This window comes from Lepidochelys olivacea (genome assembly GCF_965140295.1).
Source record: "Lepidochelys olivacea isolate rLepOli2 genome assembly, chromosome: 11".
NCBI classification, from domain to species: domain Eukaryota; kingdom Metazoa; phylum Chordata; order Testudines; family Cheloniidae; genus Lepidochelys; species Lepidochelys olivacea.
Genome location: NC_140421.1, coordinates 56234884 through 56258718, shown reverse-complemented (window position 1 = coordinate 56258718; position 23835 = coordinate 56234884). Strand labels below are relative to the sequence as shown.

Sequence of the window (23835 nt, the reverse complement as noted above, 5' to 3'; positions counted from 1 at the left end):
ATATTCCACTTTCATCCCCTTCTGCCATATTTTCTCAGAAACGCCTTTCCTGTGAAAAAGTGCGATGAGAGGAAACCAAATCCTTTTTAGATGAAGAGAGTTAGAGAAAGAGTGCTACTCAAGTTTTAAATGTAAGGTCTGTAATTCTTTATATTTTCTTACGGAGAGAAATTCCTAGTGATTCAGAGGCCTTGTAAATGGACTCATAATTTTGTACACCACCATGTTATGGTCAGGCAAGTCACTACCATATGAACTGAATACACTCTACAAGGAGTACAGCTCCCTCAGCTGAATGTGCCAGTAATATCTCTTCTTAAAATAAGACAGCCTGTCACTTAAGTTAGCCTATTTACCTAGGTACATATCTGGCCCCTATTACTATAGTATCCGAATGTTCCATATATTTCGGTTCACATTTTCGCAAGCAGATCACCCGCTACTGGAACAACGTGCGGTGATCCTTACTTGCTTAAGAACTCCTCAGTCATCATCTTGGCTAGTTGCTAGTCTACTATGACTTATGTGCAGGAGACAATTCAAGATATCCACATCTTGTGGACGAGAACAGAGTCATTTACAGCTTGAAAAGCAACCCCTTATAGTAAAGGGCCCAGTCAAGTTTTTCACACGCTACTAACCAGAATGAAAATAGGTGAGTAACAGCTAATAGTTTTTACAAAACTTTCAAACTGCACCATGCAGAGTACTTTTCAAGTAGAGTGTTTAAGAATTTATCTTCCTAAGAAAATCTTTGGGCTTTTTGTAGGATGCAATTTTCCCAAGTATTATCTTAAATGATGACATACAGAATGAGAAAACGTGGCACATACCTTTTGTTTGTTGTAGTGCTTAAACATTCTTATACAGTGTTCAATGATGAACAAAAGATAAATGCCTGCAAGAGCTACGAGCCCTTTCAATACTGCATCGTATTTTTCCAGAAACCTTTCAGTTCCTGTTCCACGCCCATGGGAATGTCCATGAGAATGCCTGTTTTCGTGAATATGACCGCGGTCCTCGTGGTGACTGTGGTTATGGCCTCCTTGCGACTATTAGGAAAGGAAAAAAAAGCCACAACGTGAATTTTCAATTTCAGTAAACTGGAGTGACTTCAGGTCCATATGACATGTGATGTTGTGCTGCCAAAAAAACAAACAAAAAAAACCAACCAAAAAAACCCCCAACAACCTACCAAAAACCCATTAAAAAAATAAAGTCTCTTTCCTTCAAAAAAGATCCATCAAATATTATAACTGTTTCACTGAAAGACCTGCCTTCAATGGCTATCAATAGAAACATTCCCCCAGAGAGGTTTCAACATGGCAGTTAGATGGACAGACTTCAGCTCCTTTGTACCACTCAGGTGTGAAGGAAACTAACTGCAAATGAGAATCTGGCCCTGCTCATTAACTAAGCTAAAAATAACCAGTTAACATACAAAAGTCGATTACCCTTACAGTTCCTGCATTGTTAGTAGCAAGAACAACAATCCAACAACTTTAGCTCTAACCCAAAACACACTTCCAAACTCTGTCAACACATACATCCCTAGAACATGTATATCATGGATTATGCAAAATAAACAATAAGTGAACTTTATAGTCTAGGGCAAAAGAATTATGCCCAAGGAACCCAAGGAAGTTCATAGAATACATTCTCTCCATTTTCTCCCTTCCAATAAATGTCAATGTACTGCAACTCATTAAAACCCCATCTTCCTTGGATTTAAGAGACATTTCCTGGTAATACTCCTGCGGAGTTAGGTTTTCTACAATATATAAACCCAAACAAAAGAAGGATGGGGCACAGTTTATAACAAAAAAGATCCAAAACCAGGTTTACATCCTCGTTACTAAAAGCACGCACACACACACACACACACAAAATATTCAGTTGGGAACTGATAGCTTGTGACCCTCCCTTAGGGGTTTTCAAACCAGAATTCTTCCAAAATTTCTGAGAACAGAAGTTTCAAAAGGAAACGAAAATAGGAGCTCTACAACATTTACCACATGTATTAAAAAATTCAGCACACTCTTGATACTTCAATAGTTTTAACACTCCCATGTTTTTTAAGAAACACAGAGTCAAATTATCTTAAAGAAACGCTGCTTTAAAATTTCCTTTACGGTCCCAATCTACAGCTCAATCAATGAACATAACAAATAATTAATGCTTTAACTGTTGATGTTCATGTTCAATAGTCCTCTGGGAATTTTAAAACCTGAAGTCCCTGGTGTGGGAGTGGAACGGTACTTACATGTGGCAACAGATGGAGTAGAGCATCTCCACTCAGTGTTCCAACGGCCAGAGCAACCAGGAAGGTTAGAAGGAATTTGAAGCACCCTTGGTTAATGATGGGTATCAAGATCACGCCTAGCAAGGAGAGCAGGCTAATGACAGTGATAGAAATGATACCACAAAGCCAGGCTGTAAGAGGGAAAAAAATTAATACAGAATGGTTTATCAACAGAACATGAAGAAAACTCCTATAAGTGATGAATGACATTCTATTAACTGATAGGAAGGTGACCTGTCAACCTAAATTGTGCCTTTATAAACATCCAAAATACTTAAAAATGTAAGATGTATGCCCATACAGAACCATTATAGTTAAGCATCTATCAGTATTTCTCATTACAAACTCAAGTTTTCAGGGCTTTTACAATTAATCTATTATAACCTTTTAAACAATGTTTGCACTTCTCTGAGGAAGTTTTAGGGCCAGATTCTATTCTCACCCCAAGCACTGCTGAATTATTTTGGACTTACATTGGTGCAAGAAAGCAGAGTTTAGCATCTGATTTGTTTAGCAAGCAGCTAATACTTCATGTGGGCTAGAAATTTTTTGCATTTACAAAAGTAGTGAGAATTTGATAATCTACTTGTATTGAAATATTTTAAAATGGAAAGAAATAAAATCTTGTATTTATTTACTTTATCTTTAGTTACACAGGTAAACAGTGTTCAAAGGTTTATTTCAACAATAAAACATGTTAGAGGGCATGAAGGAAGCAAATGAGCTAGGAGAGCCACTAGACTTCAGTTATTCTTCCTAATGCAGAGTTGCAAAAGCTTGGTTCTGTAGTCCATTAATTAAACTTATAAAAACACAGGGGAGCAGAAAGATAGCCTCATTTCTTTTAGCTTACTGTGTTTTATGGACATTTCCTACCTGCCATTAATTTTAACAAGATTTTTATGGAATAGAAAGACTTCTCCTTTGCCAGGTGAGGGTTGCTAGTCTTAGATACATGATCCTTATATGACATGCTATTTCTATACATACATTTTCAGCTATGAAAAAGAAACAAGGCTCAGCCTTTGATGGAGAAAATTTAGATTTTAACATGAATCCCACCCCCAAAAATTAAAACTGTTTGCCAGCAATAAAGATGGCAGGAAAGCTTCAAGATCACGGGTTCTCAAACTGGGGATCGAGACCCGTCAGGGGGTCGCAAGGTTATTACATGGGGGGGGTGCGAGGGGTCAACCTTGACCCCAAACCCTGCTTTGCCTCCAGCATTTATAATGGTGTTAAATGTATAAAGAAGTGTTTTTAATTTATAAGGGGTGTTGCACTCAGAGACTTGCTATGTGAAAGGGGTCAAGAGTAAAAAAGTTTGAGAGCCACTGTTCAAGATGTACATAAGACAAAAGTACTGAAAAAAATAAAAATAAAAAAAAGAAAGAAAATGGGGTCATTAAATTGCTGAAATGGACATTTGCTTTTAAGGGAATTATACCCTTTGACTCCCTAACCCCTCTCCTCACCTGTAGGTTAAAAAAGATCTATCCTCAGAATTAGTGACAGATTGACAGAATCAGAAGGGTACCCAGAAGTCACCTACTACAGGACAGGCCCAACAAAGAAAGTAACAGAACACCAGTAGCCGTCACCTTCAGCCCCCAACTAAAACCTCTCCAGCGCATCATCAAGGATCTACAACCTATCCTGAAGGACGATTCCTCAGTCTCCCAGACCTTGGGAGACAGGCCAGTCCTCGATTACAGACAGCCCCCCAACCTGAAGCAAATACTCACCAGCAACTACACACCACACAACAAAAACACTAACCCATGAATCAATCCCTGCAACAAACCCAGTTGTCAACTCTGTCTGCATATCTATTCAAGGGACACCATCATAGGACCTATCTGCATCAGCCACACCATTAAGGGCTCGTTCACCTGCACATCTACCAATGTGATATATGCCATCATGTGCCAGCATATATATAAAACCAGACAGTCTCTACGCGAAAGAATAAATGGACACAAATCAGACATCAAGAATTGTAACATCCAAAAACAAGTAGGAGAGCACTTCAATCTCCCTGGACATTCAATAACAGACTTAAAAGTGGCAATTCTTCAACAAAAAAAGTCAAAAACAGACTCCAATGAGAAACTGCAGAACTGGAATTAATTTGCAAACTGGACACCATCAAATTAGGCCTGAATATAGACTGGGAGTGGAAATGGCCGACGTCCACCTGGATTGCATTGGCCTCATTAGCACAACAAAAGTAATTTTCCCACTCTTGATATTCATCCCTTCTTGTCAACTGTTGAGAATAGGCCACTTCCACCTTAATTGAATTGGCCTCATTAGCACTGACCCACCACTTCATAAGGCAACTCCCATCTTTTCATGTGCTGTATGTGTGTGTGTGTATATATATATATATATATATATACACACACATACATACACACACACACACATATAATGTTGGATCATATTAAAGAAGCTCTGTATTAAAATCACAAATGCGTTTGATTCCCTATAGTTTAAATTCCAGGGTACTACTAATTAAGAGGTCTCTTGGTTTTTGGTACTGTTTCTCTCTCTCTATCTGTGAAACTTGCAAGCTAATTGCGCTAGTACATTCTAAGACAGTCTGTTCTCAAAGCAATTCACACAGAGAGAGACTCAAAGCAATACTCTGTAACAGAGAGAGCACCCAGAGACTCCCCGCCCTTTTGTTGTATTAACAATTGTGATTAAAATAGAGATCGAGGATGGATGTGGATGGATGCTTGGTGTGGGTAATAACTGAATGATCAGGGAGGTGCCAGCCTAAGAATCCAGTATCCATGGGCTGAAGAAGGCATCAAGTGGAAATAACCAGAGGACCGCCCCCGGAGGACAGACTGGAATCCACCCAACAGCCTCAAAAATGGGAGAACCAAAGAACAAGATAACATCTAGCAGCACGGAGCCGTCAGGAATGTGCTATCTGCTGATGGATTCCGCAACAGCATGATGAAGCAATTCCCATAGATTGGCATAGAAAGAAATTCCTATAAAAACAGACTCTAGAAAGTCAGAACTTTGGGGTCTGATTCTGCAAACCAACTTCCAGGAGCATCAGACGAGCATCTGAAAAGGTCCTGCTCCCTCCTCATGTCCAGGCCACCTGGCCAGTAGCTTGGCATGAGCAACTCTAAGGCTGGTAATAAGATAACAACCTTGCAGAACCTGTGTGTGTGTGTGTATGAATGAATGTATGAATAAATATGAAATTGAATGGAAAGTTATAGCTATAACTAACTGCTTACTATGATTCTTTCTGTATTCACAATAAATATGGTATTTTGCCTTTTCCCCTTTAATAAGATCCTGCTGGATTTTATTTTATTGGTATAACACCACACACACACACACGCACACACTGCTTACTGTATTTTTCACTCCATGCATCTGATGAAGTGGGTTTTAGCCCACGAAAGCTTATGCCCAAATAAATTTGTTAATCTGTAAGGTACCACAAGGACTCCTCATTGTTTTTGCTGATACAGACTAACATGGCTATCACTCTGAAACCTGGTACATTTTTGTTTCAATTTATTCAAACTGAGAGGAATCCCAGCCCCTCCCAAATTCATCTTTTAACTAAAAGCATACAACACCTGATTACATTTTAGGGAGGGAACAAAGATGGAAAGACAGGACTAGGAGTATGGGGACAGAAGGAAATGTTCTGCCCCGTGTCTGGAGGCTGTGATATTGCCTCTGGCCACTAGACCGCGCTGCCCTGAACGCAAGGACCACTGTAGTTGACTCTGGCCACTGGGCCACCCAACCTTGAGAGGAGAGCGGCCATATTGACTTTTTCAATTAGTCCTCACCACCGCAAGACAAAGGCTGGTTGTAAGGACATGACCTCGGGGAAGTAATTACCCTGCCCCACCCCAAGAGGGGACGGGGCACACTTGTCCCTCCACCTGTCCCTATAGTACAGTCCATTGAAGTTTTTAATGCTCAGTTAACTAAAAAAACCCTCTGAAATCAACCCTAATGAGGGCCATTCACTGTAACTTACAAATAGCATAGTAAGGACTTGTCTATACATGCTTTTCAGATATTTGGCTAAACAGTTTAAAAAAACAACAACAGTATCCCTGCATACTGGGCACATATTTGTATCACTTTCAGAATGTTTACATCAGTTTAGCTAAAGTAATTATGACAGGGATTTATTTTAGTACAAACCCTATTACCCTTTACCTACAGAATAAAGTTATCCCTAAGTACTGAAGATTTCTTATTTTGTGCTTTATGTATTTATTCATAAAGGTACCAGCCACCATACCATCTGGTAAAACTTAACTCTAATTAGTGGGATAACATAAATGGATTTACTACAGATAAAGAACATACATCATTATCTAATCAAGTTGCCCTGCCTCAAGGCCAAACAGTTTTACAAACAGGGAGTTTGTTTTCAGACAACCCCAAACCAGCAATTCACAGACCATTACATTCAACTGGTAAATGTTTTATTTATACTTAAGATATCAGATGCCATAAGAAGTGCTAAATGTCTGCAATGAGCTTCACTTATTTTGCAAATTAGGTCACTCAAAACGGTAAAGGTCTTCAAGCTTAGTTATTCATCAGCTCCCTCTCTCATTATTGAAATAGAAAATACTTTCAAAAAGAAGCGCTCATCTGTGGAAGCTTTCTAATTAGCTTGGCTCAAAGCATGTATAAGATGACAGTTTTCTACACTGTCTCAACATCGTAATTGGTAGAAAATGCTTAGCGGCCTTTTCACAAACCCTTGAGAATTAAGCTAGGGTCAACTCTGACTAAAATGAGCCTACCCTGTGAAACAAACAATCTACTACCACACCCACCGTATAGCATTTGGTTTACAGCAATCTTTGAACCAAGTTAATGAGGTAGTAGCTGTGTCACTATGGGAGATTTATATGGAACAAGTAAATGTTTCTTAATGATGCTGCAGTCATTAAAAATAATGACTAGAAGGGCACTCTTCCCAACAATTAACAACATCTATCAGGACATAATTAATACAAGCCTGATTTTTTCTACCATGCTAATAAGCACCTGCAAACTACTAACCAACATTCACTACTTGTAACTGTGACAAAGTGGGAATAATCTGTAACACTTTTAAGAATCCCAAACGTGCCTCTGTTTCCCTCTGCACTGCTACGATGTGGGTGCAAAAGCGTTAAAACTGCCCCTAGAACAGCACAGAAGACAGTAGGTGTGTTGATGTCACCTTGCTGTCTGGGTGGAATGAAGAGGGTCATTAAAGAACTCAAACCAACCCAAATCAACAGAGTCCAGCATGACAAAGGAAAGCCCCAAAGGACTGAACAATGAACACCTAAAAAGAGGAAACCCCAGCAGGTGGGACATACAAACTGAGTTGGAGAACAAGGCATGAGGTGACTGGAAAAGGGCAGCCTTTTTGGAGGAATTCAGGGGCACAGACCTGAGGAGACAAAGGGAGACAGAGGGAGCGAGCCAGAAATGGAGTCCTTTACAGGTTGGCTGCGTCACCATGGCACTGGGCTGGCCAGGATGGACTACAGCTTAACTTTTGCCTCTCTGTGCTAACCTAAGGACTTTCAGATTCTGTGGCCAGGTGACTAATAAAATGGCTACCTTGTTCTGGAAAGGTGACCTGTGTGGTTGCAAATACTGAGGGGTACAATACAAAACCTCCCCAGGATTATGGCTTGGCTGGATTTGCTGCAGAGAGCCATAGAGTGGCTGGTGCCAAAGGCCCAGTCTTGGAGGCCATGGGCCTGCCCCGTGGAACCTGTGTGGGTCTTTGGGGTCAGGCCTGCTAGAAGGTCGCTCCCAAGAGACTGGTTACCAGCTGGGACATAGACCCAGTATTGCCAACTTCAAGAGATTGAAAATCATGAGTTGGACCCCCAAAAATCAAGAGATTGGCCCAAAGATCATGACATTTGTTTTTTTAGGTCAGTCTATTGATTTTTGAGCTCCTCTTGCCCATCCCCAGGGTGTGTGCACGTGACAATTAGCGTTGCCCACTCCCCATGTACTGTATAAGTTGATTTTGGCCCCTGCTGCAGGAGCTCTCACCCCCACATTTGTCTCCTGCCAGCAAATAATTCTGTCCCACAGATCCCATCAGTTCTGTCCCCACCCAACCCCCCTCAGTTCAGTCTCCCAGCCCCTATCACCACCCCATCGGTTCAGCCTCCCTACCCTAGCGACTCTCACCACCCTCAGTTCACCCTCCCAGCACTTACCCCATCTGCTCAGAATCTATCATCAACACAGCCTCCCCTGCCGTAGTACAGCCTTCCCAGCCTCACCTCTGCTTCTTAGGGTCCTTCATCTTCCCCAAGCCTGGGAAGGCTGCAGTGGGGTCTCCTCTCTCACTTCCCAGGCTGGTAGGGGAGAAGTTGCCCGGGGCTTGACAGCAGGAGCCTGGCCCCACCACCCCATGCTCACTGAGAAAGCCCTGGAAACTGACAGCAGGAACCGTTGCCATGCCCAGGGTGGCTGACAGTATTTCTAAGTAAAATTAAGCCTCATTCTCAAATGTTAGGATTTAATTCTGACATTTGAGATGTGAAAAAACACCCCTGAGCGCAGCAAGTTGAGGCGCTATAAAGCACCACTGGAAACAGTGATCCCAGAGCGGGGAGCTACACCCCCCATTGAGGTGGTTTTCTCTCCCAGCACTGTGCTGTGATCACACAAGGCACGTTAAAACATTCCTGCGGCAGCACTTTAGCATTGCCAGTGTAGACTAGCTCTTAATTTTACACAGAAATTGCAACTCTCGTGATCAATTTGCAAGATCTGGCATGTCTGTAGCCCAGGCCCTGTGACTCTGACAATATCTTTATTTTCAAAGCAAAACAATTTTCCCCAAGTTTTTTTTAACAGTTCCATTAGACTACATGGATAATGGCCACAGTAAGCCTGAATTAAAAATACAATCCTTGTCAGGATATCAAAACAACAGATTACAACTTTAAAGTATTTACTTTTAAAACCCATTAGAAAAAGGCTATTTAGCTTAACTTCAAAAAAAAAAAAAAGGAAAGAAAAGCCTATATTTTTTTTCCCCCTCAAGATAAAATGAAGAATTAAAAAAAAATGCTGTTGAGGAATCTCATTGGGGAATTCTCTAACCCGTATTACAAAAACAGCGGCAGTGAAATTAAAGGAAAAATGTTATTTTGATACTATGAAATTATATTAAATCACCAAAGTATAAACTGTAACCAGAAACCCTCAATTAAATTCTCCTACCTTGCTGCACCAAAATTGTTGATTTTGCAAAATAAGATCAACGCTAGAACTGAAGTGGAAGGAGAGGTTAATTTCCTTGTACAGTACCTGGAGTTCTTTGAGATGTGTGTCCCTATGCGTGCACCACATCAGGGTGTGAATGCCCCTGTACGCTACTGATCAGAGATTTTCCCATCAGCAGCGTCCACTGGACCACACGTGTCCCAGATACCCTCATGCCCCGATATGAGAGTATATTGGGGAGGTGGAGGGGCTCAACAGTTTATCATGGCAGCAAGAGAACACAACTGCACTCCAGCCACATTTCCTCTCAACTGCTACTTCCCCTAAGTCTGAAAGTGTATTTATCTCAATTTTCATTTACAAAACAAGATCAGTTAACAAGTTTCAACCATTCTTTTACTGTGAAATCTACCTTAAGTCTTATGAATCAATATTCAAATAGAATGAAACACTACTAATAATTTAAAAAACCCACTGAATTCCCGATGTATGGATTTGTCTGTTTTCTGAGTTTGTATAGCACTTAGCACAACGCGGTCCTGGTCCATGAGCGGGGCTCGTAGGCACTACGATAATACAAATAAAATAAATAACAGAGACAAAACATTTTTTAACAGCATATGAAGACTATCTTACCTGATGCACCTATTTTATCCTTATTCGTAGCTGCTTCACTTTTATCTTTCTTCATGTCTTCAACCAGCAAATCATCATAATGCTCAATACAAAGTCTTCTGTCAATCTGATACAGCAATGCAGGGCACAGGTACGTAAACAAGTCAGGAGATATTGGAGAGTTGGTTCCAAGACCATAGTACCGCAGTAGCTGAGTGACATTTAAACACTGAAAGCAATTTATGCAACAAATTAAACATGTAATAGTGATTTCACTGAAGAATATATGCAGTTGTAGAAAATTAAAGAGTTTGTCTGCTGTTTAGACATTCATTCTGAAGGTTTGCACAGAAAAGGGAGAAATGTTGACCAATAACTTGTCACCTTTGAAACACGGGTGTGTACTAAACCAGGAAAAATAATAAAATTAAAAAGAGGCTGTGAAACTATACATAATATACAGCCTCCAATGTTCAGTAGTACTTAATGTCACTGCCAATAAATGTCGTATTTTTCAATTACATGGGAAGATTAATGAAAAACAGCAGTACAAACAATGCCTGCCATGGGGAAGAGAGGATAACCCTGAAATAAGAATCCCATCATTTCTCAACTCCCTGCTGCACGTGTTTGGTGTTTTCACTTTAAATGTAATCCTAAAATTGATTATACAGTCCAATATATTACATTGTTCTGTTTAGTACTTTAAATCAATAAAACACACTATCCTTTTTTTGAGAGTTAAGGGACAAAGATTAACATTGAGGATTAAATGGGAATGGAAGAGATAATAGCCTTTGGAGAGAGGTAAAGAAGCAAAAATGAAAATTGGTAGAAGTGTGAAGAGACAACTATACAGTACATAGTATAGAAGCTAGACTTTTATTTAGTGACACATCTACTTCACTTCATCATCATAGTTTATGACCATAAAGATTGATGTTGGTGACACGTAGAGGAGAGAGAGATTTTTTTCAACATCAAAAAGGTCTTTGAAAATCATTAAAGATGCAAGAGATTCAGGAAGAGGTGCAAAACTGTAAAATGATACTTATGAAATCTGTGTAAGAAAAAATAATTCTAAATACATGAAATGCAATATACTTAGCATTTAGGATATTTGAAGCATCTCATCAATGTGGAGACAGAGGAGATACAGAGTAAAGACAAAACGGGATGGAAAATCATGGAGTTGGGGTACAACTGTAGTAGTAAACTTCTTAGTGCTTTTATACTGTTACTTAGATTGTGTATAACAGTCATACCCATTTATTAGTACTAGTTTTATCTGTGAGTACTACTCTTCTTATGGTATCACAATAATAATTGTGTGCAAACCAGTTCTGGTTTAGACTCACCTCTTCATGCCGATGTTCATCCTCACTGTGATCCTTGTGACTATGTGTTGAAAAGATAGCATGTTTTCTTACACTAATCCGTTTATGAGGAGCTTCACGCTTGCTGGTATGGCGATGTCCATCTTCATTACCCGGATTAGGATCTTGGTGTCCATGACCAGTGGCTTGGTCATTATCATGTTCGTGAATGTGTACATGTGAGTGAGATGCATCATGTACATGATCATGTTTATGAACATGATTGTGCTCATATTGATCACCTGGATCATGGTCTTGAGCAAAACCTTGTGCAGTATCTACTGCTGTCTCACTGAATTTCTTTCCCTTTCGTCTCTTCTTATGTTTCTGTAGTTTTCTCTCAGGTTGTTCCTGGGTAGTGTTTGTCTCTGTTGAAGGTTCATGGCTTGGCTCTCCATGTTCACTCTGAGTGACTGAATCGTTATGAGTATGAGTAGTACCATTAGGGTCAAGGTGATGATGCAGATGACGCTGATGGTGGTGGCGACGATTGTTGTCACGAACACGTTTAATGGCAGGTTTCACAGATGACTCTACTGTGTCTTTTTCAGGGTCACATTTATGGTTTCTCTTTGTAGATACACCATTCACAGTTTGGTTTTCTGGACCTGAGTGGCTATGAGAATGAGGATGGTTATGAGAATGAGAATGCTTTCCTTCTTGTACTTCTAAAGCATCCAAGTGGGAAACATGATCATGGCCAATATCCTCATGATTAATCTCCACTACTTTTAACTCTCCAAGACCAAGACTTGTTAGCAGTTTTTCGAGACCAAAAAATGACAACCTTCCATTTTGACCATAATGGTCAAAAAGTTTTTGAATGTAGTATTTTTGTTCATTTTCAGCTTCCAGCACTGAAAGTTTACTTGGTGCAGATTCCGCTCCTCCATTCTGGAGATATGGTGCCTCCGAGATCTGATAGTCATTATGGTTGTGTACATGGCTCTCTTCAGCGCTATGGTCATGTCCATCTTCATGGCAATGATTGCACTGATGAAAGATAAATGTCAGCAAACAAATGAGGCAAAATTTTGTGTGCATGTGTACCTTCATCTCTGTTTCCTATGAGAAACACAAAACAAAACACTTAAAATGAAGAAAAAAAAGTGCTATTTAAATATTTCCAATGCAACCATCTCTGTAACTGTATGTAAATCTTATTTTTGATTAAAAAAAAAAGCTTTAAATCAATAAAATTCTGAACTAAAAAAAAAAAAACAAAAAACCCACACACAACCACACCCTCTAGTATTTTCTATAAAAGCCTCCGCTCATGTATTTATATTTGTATAGCCTATAAAAAAGTAGCTCCTTGAAAACTCATAGCAGAAATTCAAAGTGTTTATAACATCCATACAGTGATGAGGTTAAGAAAAATATCTGCATTTAAATAATGGTAAATGACAAAAACGGTAATTATATTGTACATATTTATGAATGCACATCTATACCATAGCACCTTCCATCACAGGATATGTTTCACTGTCATTTATGAGGAGATATGGGGCACCCACCAGCACAAAGATACAAAGTTGTATGCAACCACAGTGATAATTTTACTTGATAGTGCCCACAGAATAATTTAGCCCGGTGACCCTGATAAACCTTGGTATGAGCCTTGTAGCACTGACACAGAAGTCCCTGAGATCAGGGACTCAGCATGAAGTGACGTTTTATATACAAAGCTTTGAAACTTTCCTGATTGTGAAGGACTGAGTCCTAGATGAGGATTAGAGTAACAGAACCTCTCTCATCTTCTGTTCTGCCTTGTGCTAAGAAAGGAAAAGTAGTGCTGGAAGCTTCCATACCCACAGAAGGAGTTTTGCAAACAGGAGTTCTGACAGTTCAGCTTTCCATCATCTAGTTGCAGAACATAAAGACATGCCTTGCCAGAGCACAATGCAGCAAACCCTGAAGATATTCTGGTGGCCTACTGCAGAGCATGCATGTGCACAGAAATCCCTGAAAAAGCTCATTCCTACCCCCTTCCTAACCCCACAGACGTGAAAGGTGAAGATTCAACCTCACGAGAGCTCCCATTAGCTCTAGGTTTAGAAGTGAGGAAGATGCTTCTGCATTAGAATGGGATTCCAGATTTTGGTTCCAATAAAATTTTGGTTAGAACTTAATAAATTGTAACTGGATTTTTATAAAACATCTGTTCCATCACCTGTCTAGAATGACAATATGCTCTGTCATTTAATCAAATGCCTGTCAATTTTTTAGTCATCTGGTCAAATACCCAGAACCACCTCCAGCAACCCTTAGAGAGGAACAATCTGTCTTCACACCCCACCCCTGCACTGAGACCAATCTGACGCACAGAGATCAGATCAATCAATAAGATGGGTATGTCAAGGTTCCTCCCCCACTCTGAACTCTAGGGTACAGATGTGGGGACCTGCATGAAAAACCTCCTAAGCTTATCTTTACCAGCTTAGGTCAAAACTTCCCCAAGGTACAAAATATTCCATTCTTTGTCCTTGGATTGGCCGCTACCACCAAACTAATACTGGTTACTGGGGAAGAGCTGTTTGGACGCGTCCTTCCCCCCAAAATACTTCCCAAAACCTTGCACCCCACTTCCTGGACAAGGTTTGGTAAAAAGCCTCACCAATTTGCCTAGGTGACTACAGACCCAGACCCTTGGATCTTAAGAACAATGAACAATCCTCCCAACACTTGCACCCCCCCTTTCCTGGGAAATGTTGGATAAAAAGCCTCACCAATTTGCATAGGTGACCACAGACCCAAACCCTTGGATCTGAGAACAATGAAAAAGCATTCAGTTTTCTTACAAGAAGACTTTTAATAAAAATAGAAGTAAATAGAAATAAAGAAATCCCCCCTGTAAAATCAGGATGGTAGATATCTTACAGGGTAATTAGATTCAAAAACATAGAGAACCCCTCTAGGCAAAACCTTAAGTTAACAAAAAGATACACAGACAGAAATAGTTATTCTATTCAGCACAGTTCTTTTCTCAGCCATTTAAAGAAATCATAATCTAACACATACCTAGCTAGATTACTTACTAAAAGTTCTAAGACTCCATTCCTGGTCTATCCCCGGCAGAAACCAGCATAAAGACAGACAGAGACCCTTTGTTTCTCTCCCTCCTCCCAGCTTTTGAAAGTATCTCGTCTCCTCATTGGTCATTTTGGTCAGGTGCCAGCGAGGTTACCTTTAGCTTCTTAACCCTTTACAGGTGAGAGGAGCTTTCCCCTGGCCAGGAGGGATTTCAAAGGGGTTTACCCTTCCCTTTATATTTATGACAGGGTAATTTTCACATAGCCAACTTTCTGACTCATAGAATCATTTAAAAGTGTCATTAATATCCTATATATACACTCATCTATTTAAGGTTTTGTATTCGTGTCCACCATCATAATGTCCAAGCACTTTCTCAGGTTAAGATACTGGCAAAAGTGATGCCTCTAGCAGGCTTCTTTGGCTCTTCTACCCTCTCCATTTACAGAAAGCTTTGCTTGGGGTATTCTTTTGGGGAGCGAAGGTGGTGAGGAAGAAATAAGCTGTTATAAATGTCATTCTGGGTATAGTGGAAAGGTTTTATCAAAGAGGAAGGCCTTGTAGTGTGGTCACATTTTGTGTTACTGTGATTTCCTTTAGACGCTGATTTCACACTTGTAACCCTTTAACCAAGAAAGCTTTATCTCTGGCTCTCACATGCTTCATTCTGGACTTTGTAATCTGCTTTGAGCCAGAGAAGCACAAGTGTATCAGAATGGTCTAGATCCTCAGGTGAGGTAAATCAGCATAGCTCAATTGACGTAAATGGATTTACACCAACTGAAGCTCAGCCCCAATCCCGCTAATGTAGTCAAGACCTGTTAAATTTGAAGATTAAATCCAAGGTCTTGAACAAGCAGCAAAGGCAGGCAGGAAGCCAATGGAGGGTCTGGAGGATAAGGAAAGATGGGCTCTCACGTTTCTCCAAGCTGTGAAAGAGGTGGGCAATCACATTCTGCTTAAGCTGGAATCTTTGCAAAAATAAAAACAAAATTCCTCAATAATTATTTGTTTTGAAAATTTAATATACAACTGAAGAGAATGTCTAACAAAGGATAGCACGTTTAAATCTATTAATGCTGAAGGCTCTTTGAGATCAGAATTTTTTTGTTTACAATCAGAGTCAGTCTATCTCGTAAAGCAAAGGGACTTCAAAACTCGCCCTTTTCTTTGAAATGTGATCAAGACTAAAATATTCCTACAAGGAAATTCATGTCTAAAGCGTGATCATAATCCTTTCGCCAGCCTTGTGATCTTTTTTCATGTGATTATCACATACAGTGCTACTACTACATTCCTTTGAAATGCAAGTCATGCATCTCTAACAGTAGTGGTTAGTATTGACTGGTACCTTTTTTTGAGAGGATAAACAGTTTAAGTCACCTGTGATCATAACTTGAAGCCAATATAACCTCACCAAATCACCCATGTCAATCTGCTTCATTTCTGAAGTTCCAGCACCTGGCATTAACCACCATAAAATTATTTAAAATCAGGATCAATAAATACTCAACTGAAAAACAAACAACTCCTAATGAATTAATTATATTAGTACGTAGATGTCTCAATACATGGAAGAGAGGAGCTTACAAGTCCCAAGCATAAAAACATGTCTATCTATTCTGTTCCAAATTTTCAATTTATTTACAGCAGCAGCTCTCAAATTATTTTGTTTTTACCATCAGGCCCTATTTTTATCAAAGAAAATATGCTCAGATCCGAGCTTCCATATGCTCCACACAAGAGTCATGTGTTCATATATATAAAATACTAAAGTATGTATAAATTCTAACACCTTTCAATGCAATGGGGGGGTTTGTCTGTACACACAGCTTATTCCAACATGGAAAATTGACAAACTGGTCTGCAAATCTCCCCAGGAGTACAAAGGCACAAGATGGGTGGAGGAGGAGGACAGGGAGAACAGATTGGGAGACAGAATAGGGTTAAGAGGGCTCAATGGGGAGTTCCTGTCTGAGTCCTTGAGCACCTCCAAAACAGATACAATGTTAACACTGACTGCAAAATTACAACTTATGATTCAGGCTGACGAACTAAAATAGGTTCAGAAGAAAACAAAATTTGGTTTCCATCACCTATACTGGAGTATGGGAATGTAACAAGTGATAATGTGTTAGGCGGGGTTGGGGTGCGGACTTCAGGGAGGGGTTAGAATGGGGGCAGGGAAGGGGTGGAATGGGGGCAGAGGGGTGTGTGTCAGTGATGCAGCCCTTGGGCCAATGCACTAGTCCTCCTGTGGCCCTTGTGGTCATTTGAGTTTGAGACCCCTGACCTAGAACATGTAGGAAGCATTTATGCATAACTAAACATGCCATGAACATTTAAAAAGATTAAACTGTGAAGTATTTGAAAGGCAAAGTGTTCCAGCACACAGAAAACTGATCTTAAATGAACCCAGACAGCAATCTGTTAGCCCAAATCACTACATATAGCTGTTAAATTTTATTTTAATTAAAGAAAACTACCCCAGCTACCTAAAAATTATCCATAATTAATCCGAGTATATGACCCCCTTAGAGCTATACTCAAACAACACAATAACTGCAAGCTATGTTTTTGATTGTTTCAAGTTCTTTCTTCCACTAGCAGCTGTGCATATTGATTGATCATTAGAGTCTCAAAGTCTTCCATATATAAACCAGCAACATGTGCACTGCGCAAGAGTCATTAAAAGGACAATTTATGGGGTTGGTCTTATTACCAGCTTCCTCTAGAAACAACGCCACTCCGAGGCTCATTTATGAATTCCTATATATAGATAATTGGTAAAATTATAACCAAGAGTTCTGAAAGGCCCCAAAGATCATGTTAGGAGTACTGTAAAACAGGTATCTATTACTGCTGTTAAAACTGTCACAATATTGTCCAGCAGACCAGAATTATTTCTCTTAGAATTAGTCAAATTTCTAGATCCTAATAGAGCATTCCTACTTTCAGATAAGAAAAAGTGAAGTTTGCGGTTTCCTACCCTTTACTGTGGGAACATCCCCCGCTCCAAACAAAAACAAAAACAAACCCTAGGTCATTTGATGGAGCTACACCATTTGGGTATCTAGCACTTACCTTGTTTTTACAGCACACCAATCACCAGATAACCTCACCACCTCTAAAATTTAAGAAGAGTAAAGCCAGCTACCAGAAAAGAAAATTTTGCGCAGGCTTCAGCAACATTTACATCCACAAATTAGTATTTTCAGACATAATTATCCATTTGGTATGGCAAATGTGGGTTCTGTGCAGATGGACTTGGAAGTGTAACTGAGGAGTTAAAAAGTTACAATTTTCTGGAACACTTATTTTGCTAACATTTTAGCTTAAGATAAAAAGTAGGAGGTGTCAGTGAAAAACGTGTAGAGGGTGAAATAATTGGTGAAGTGAGAAAAGAATATTTATTTACTTAGGAAAATACTTGGGAGACAATAATTTACATATGGTGTGTGGAAGCATACTTTTTTTAGTCTTGTAGTGTTGAAACTTTCGGAAGTGTAAAGTGTCAATATTCTATTGTCTAATAATGCTCTATCAAAAGCTTAGTGCTCATGTGTTATTTAAGAATGTGAACCATAAAAACATATGTGCTGTAAATAATATTGTTTTTCCAGTGTAATAAAACTAAGTAATTTGTCTGAATTAACAGAGCAATACAGATTTAAAGCAGTTCCTTGAGTTAGATGGTCACTTCAGAATGACTATCTGATTGGGTTTTCCTACTCTAGATGATAGAAAAGAGTTTTTTCTCAATGCTGAACTAGACTCGTGAATGTTGCCACTAACCATAAAAAGTAATGGAGATATTTTTATTTTCTTATCAGTAGCAGGAACTGTTGTACATGTTTAATTATTTCACGGAAAAAAATAGGCTGAAAGGCAGCATTGTCTTGGATGTGTGTTTAATTCTTACATGCCTCTGTTGCTGCAGTTTAAGAATAAGAAACACTAACAAAATCTTCAAATATATATATCACAAGACTTACAGATAGTTAGTGCTAAATAAATTTTATGTCCAGTTATACAAGACAGTAAGGCTCTGATCCATCTAAGCACTTAAGCAAGTGATTAGCTCCAATGACTTCAGGAAAATTTTTCAAAAATGACTTCAGGATCCTACATGCAAAAAATCACTTTTGAAAATGGGACTTTAGGCCTTGATCTAGCAAGTTCCTAACAATTATGGTGTATAATATATACATATATATCTGTTTCCAAATTAAAGGGTACAAGCTATAGCCACCACTACTACCTCTTTGCCCCAACAGATATACAACAGAACCTCAGAGTTACAAACACTAGAGTTACGAACTGACCGGTCAACCACACACCTCATTTGGAACTGGAACTACACAATCGGGCAGCAGCAGAGACCAAAAAAAAAAAAAAGACAAATATAGTACAGTACTGTGTTAAATGTAAACTACTAAAAATAAAAGGAGAGCTTATAAGAAAATTTGACAAAGCATGGAAACTGTTTCTGTCCTTGTTTTATTTAAATAAAGATGGTTAAAAGCAGCGTTTTTCTGCATAGTATAGTTTCAAAGCTATATTAAGTCAACATTCAGTTGTAAACTTTTGAATGAGTAATGTTTTGTTCAGAGTTACGAACAATCTCAATTCCTGAGGTATTCATAACTCTAAGGTTCTATTGTACTACCTATTAAAAAAAAATTAACACCATCACCACCACATATTTTGAGATTGGCTTTAAAGCCATCATTTTAGATATTTGTATGGCCTTTATGATCATAGTATTGAGTGCCACAGTCTTTTTAAATGTATTTATCCTCACAGCACCCCTGTGGAGATAGGATGTAGTATTATCCCCATTTTACAGATGAGGAACTGAAGCAGACTTGCTTAAAATCACAGGAAATTTTAGGCAGAGCAAAGAATTGAACTTGGGTCTCCTGAATCCCAGACTACCACCCTAATCATAATTACTGGGCCATCTTTCTTCTCTACAGGTGATCAAAGTAGTGAAAAAGCCTCCTCACACACTGCCATCCAGGTCTATGACTTACAACCTACAAAAGTCACACTATTTCATCCTGGAGCTCCTCTGAGTAGTGTGAGACAGTAATTACAATAGTTGCGTAGCAAACCTTTATCAATCACAACTCATTTCAACTGAGACCTCAAAATCTGACAACCTCCAGAACCATATGATTACTGTAAAATATCTTCGCTCTTCCTAGCTCTAGAAGAAGAGCTTCTTCGCTCTTCCTAGCTTTATTTTAGTGAAGATTATTTTAAAAAGCTTTATGGTTACCATTTTAGGATTGTTATGAGAACTATATGAGGCAAGTGTTTATTCTGGCCTCAGTTCTTTGCCCCTACACACCCACAATGCAAGTGCAACTTCACTCAAGCATTAGTTCTTGCCATATTCAGTTACAGAACACAGCACTTTGAAGGAAAACTGGAAAGTCATCATCTGAAAATGTTATATCTACTATAGTTACTTGTATTACACAGGATTACTGTAGCAAAAAGATGGCAAACTCTGTTCTTCAGCGTGTTTATTTTGTGCATATGTGAGCACTCTGGGTCTGGTGAATTTCAATGATTTTCCCTGAATAGTTAGTATCTCCCTTTCTGAAATGAACCCTATAAACACAACAGTGAAGCAGGAAACTTGCACACATTTTTAAAAAGAATTTTCTTTTCAAAATAGATTGGGAAAAATCCTAACAGAACAGTTATTGGTCAATTTAAAAACATTCAAGTTAAGCGTTCCTTTAACTATGCAACTACCTACGTGCACTTCCCATGGGCCCATCACCATGTTACTTACATTCTATTGACACACATCATGATTGGTTGGAGAAAGCAAGTTAGACAATGCATTATGATTAAAGCTGCGAGTCTTTCACAGAGGTCACGGACTCCATGACTTCTGCAGCTGCAAGCGTAGCTGACCCCAGGGCTGCCGGAGCAGCTGGGGTGGCCCTGGGACCAGCCGCACTGGCAGCTGCTCCAGCAGTCCCAGGCAACTGGTTCCAGGTGCTGCCCCGGAGCACCGGGTCCAGGAGCAGTGGCGGTAGAGCCTTGGGCTGCCCCCTGCCTGGTGCAGTGGTGGCAGGAAGGGCTGGCTCTACCTTTTTTGCTGCCCCAAGCGGCGAAGGAAAATGCTGCTGAAGAGAGAAGTGGAGGAGTGCCGCCCTGCCGAAAGCCGCCTCAGTGCCGCCCTTTCCCGTTTGCCGCCCCAGGCACCTGCTTGCTAGACTGGCGCCTAGAGCTGGCTCTGGTAACGGGGCCCCGGGGTGCCTCCACACACATAAGCAGCAGTGACCACCGGAGTACCACACCCCTTCCTCCCCCCCGCAGCACCTGAGATTTAGTTAGGGGTATTTTTAGACTTTTTGGTTATTGCCTGTGACCTGTCCTTGACTTTTACTAAAATACCTGTGACTAAACTGTAGACTTAATCATGATTCATTAGCTTATATGATCAATTTGGAAAGATAACTGTAAGATAATTAGATGCATCTATTCTAGACTAGTCTTCTGCATGTAATTTGATCCATTGTAAGTGGCTGGCTTATACTGTAATTCTGCATATTCATTTTCTGCTTCTGGTAGCACTCCCTGATAAGAGTACAAAGTCCAGATATGAGCTGCCTCTCCCTTCACTATGATCACATTTTTAAAGGATTTTGGTTCCCCAAGGCTACCTGCTGAAGTAATTCCATGTCATCGTGCTAATTGCCTTTCTGAGACTGTGATACTAAGATATACGTAGAAATATTTCCTCTTCTACTCCCGGAGCCACTTAACTCTGTCTCTTCCCTCCTTCAGTCATTATTTTGCACTTTGGGGGCCTTCTCAACTTTGCATGATTTTGTCTCCTACTCCAAGGCCAGATGAAATCTCTACTCCGTTTTCATACAATTTTATTAGTGGCTCAATCCAGTTCTATAGGGAAAGACAACTGTCCACTAAGTCTCTAACACTTTGACAGTACCAGGCAGTGGTTCCCAGTGCAAAGCCTGGCATTAATAATTTTAGTCAATGACAACTGAATAGGTACTGAAAACAGACTGTGCCTGACAATTTTGGACAGAAATTTAAACCCGACAATTCAAGGATTTTTGTTTCAGCAGAACATCAAGACATGATGTAACTAACATGTACAATGAGTAGTTCATTTCCTTCTTTTTAAAGATAGATAATTGGCAAGATTATTTAAACAACAAGTCAAATGTGTTAGCATAGCAAAAATATCCCAAGTAAGCAGGAGCTTTCAGAGGCATATTCTATTAAATTTGCCACGTTTAAAACCCTGCCTTATCTTTTAGCTTTATATCACTTCCCCTATGGATCACCAAGTTCCTCCTTTGAAAGAGAACCCTGTAAGCTCTTCATTGATGTCATACTGATCATGAAACTTGGTGAAGGCTGGAGTCTGACCATAACTTAAGTGGCATGTGTGCTATTTATTACAATATTGCATAATTTGAAAGCTTTTTTAAACACAAAATATTTAAGAATTCCAGAACTTTAACATGAACTGCTTTCTATTATTCTAAACTTTTTTATTATTCCATAGGTAGACTCTTCTCTGCTACAGTTTAATGACAACAGAAAAGATCTTTCCAAGTAGCAAACAGCAAATCAGAAAGGCCTGGATCTCATGGACCTTCTTTTAAAAAAAACAGGAAGGGTTTTTCTGTTTATTTTTTGTCCCTTAATTATTTTCCCTTGTTATTTTGAGCATACCACACTTTTCTGCAGTTCTCTTGTGTGTCAGATGCATTTGCAAATCGTCTTTAGAAGTGTTTTAAATCAATGGGTTAAACTGTAACAACTGATAACTTCTTTTTTTTACTTAAATTAAATATAGATTTATTTAAAAAAATAAGCCTATTAAAATTAGGTTTGAAGTTGACAACCCATGTTAAGGCCTAAATCTATTAAAATCATTTAAATTAAATAAAAAAAACATCACGTAGTACATAGTTGCTGCCAAGTTTTAAAGAAAGTCAAACCACGAAAATGGTGAAGTGAAAATGGTGAAAATGGCTACGCACCTGAAACCAGAGTTTGCTGAAGTGCTAAACCAACTTTCTACAGCGGTAACCTCTTCTACAGGTGCACAGAGAATATTTTCTTCATTTCAGTTTATTCAACTAGTTCAGTTGACTAGTTCACTCAAGTTAAGAAGTCAATTTGGAGTTGAAAAAGGAGAAAAGTCTGTTTTCTTCTTCCAATCTAAGAGTAAAAACTAAGGCCTTGGCTACGCTTGCGAGTTACAGCACAATAAAGGAGCCCCGGGCACTCTAGCTCCCTACCCATCCACCACACTGGCAAGGCACATAGAGCGCTCTGACTCCGCGGCTACAGCGCTGTTGGTACTCAACCTGAGTGGAATAACGTTTGCTGTGCCTCCGCTGGAGCGGCACGGCGCCAGTGTGAACAAGGTGTTGCATTACTGCGCTCTGATTGACCTCTGGAAAGTCCCATAATCCCCTTAAGTCAAGTGGCCACTCTTGCCATTGTTTTGACCTCGCTGTAGGAATGCGGATATGCCCTTTCAAAGCTCAGTTTCTGACAGCTGGCTGCTTATCTGCTCCGGGACAAAGGAACCATTACTGAGGAATGCTGCTTGCTTTGAGCGAGTGAGAGGCGGGGGAAGGTCTGCTGCTGTCTGAACTTATAAGACAGCATGCCGACACACTCTCAGCCCCTCAAAAACCCACTCTCTCTCTCCCTCCACATACATACAACACACTCCCTGTCACAATCCAGCCCACCCCCCGCATTTGAAAAGCACGTTGCAGCCACTTGGATGGTGGGATAGCTATCACCACGCACTGCCCTTTGTGGCGTTGCAAGAGCTGCTAATCTGGCCACGACAGTGTGCTTCCAGCTGAGAGGGTAAACACTCGGTAGCGTTTTCCCTGCTGTGTTCTCCCAAGGCTGGTTTAACTCCCAGCGCTCTACAACTGCAAGTGTAGCCCTGCCTAAGTGTGAAAGGATGAGATTTACTAGTTTTAAAATCTTGAAGGGCATTGATCAGAAATAATCAGTTCAATTCACTAACTACTGGCAATATTTCCTTTATTTAATAAGCCAGTTAATTTTAAATACAAAGCACGTTTTGATAAAGTTTTTTCTTATGTTTCCAGCTCATTTAATAAAAATCAATTAAAATGCTTCTGTGCATTTTATTTGAATGTGTTTCCATCCAAATAGAGCTTGACACTAATCACAAGTAAAAAAATTAATCAC

General features: G+C 39.7%; 1 protein-coding gene across 2 annotated transcripts in view; it reads right to left on the bottom strand.

Annotated features, from left to right (window-relative positions):
• The window catches only part of SLC39A10 (solute carrier family 39 member 10), a 77334-nt gene that overhangs the window by 41261 nt on the left and 12238 nt on the right, over positions 1-23835 (bottom strand). The window contains exons 2-5 of one of the 2 annotated variants that reach the window (XM_084642928.1): positions 11539-12549; positions 10202-10409; positions 2264-2433; positions 834-1052 (exon numbers count right to left, since the gene is read on the bottom strand). In XM_084642928.1, coding sequence (XP_084499054.1) covers positions 834-1052; positions 2264-2433; positions 10202-10409; positions 11539-12549 — 1608 coding nt within the window. Of the gene's footprint in view, positions 1-833; positions 1053-2263; positions 2434-10201; positions 10410-11538; positions 12622-23835 lie in introns of both variants that reach the window. The other variant, XM_084642927.1, reaches the window with a different exon arrangement.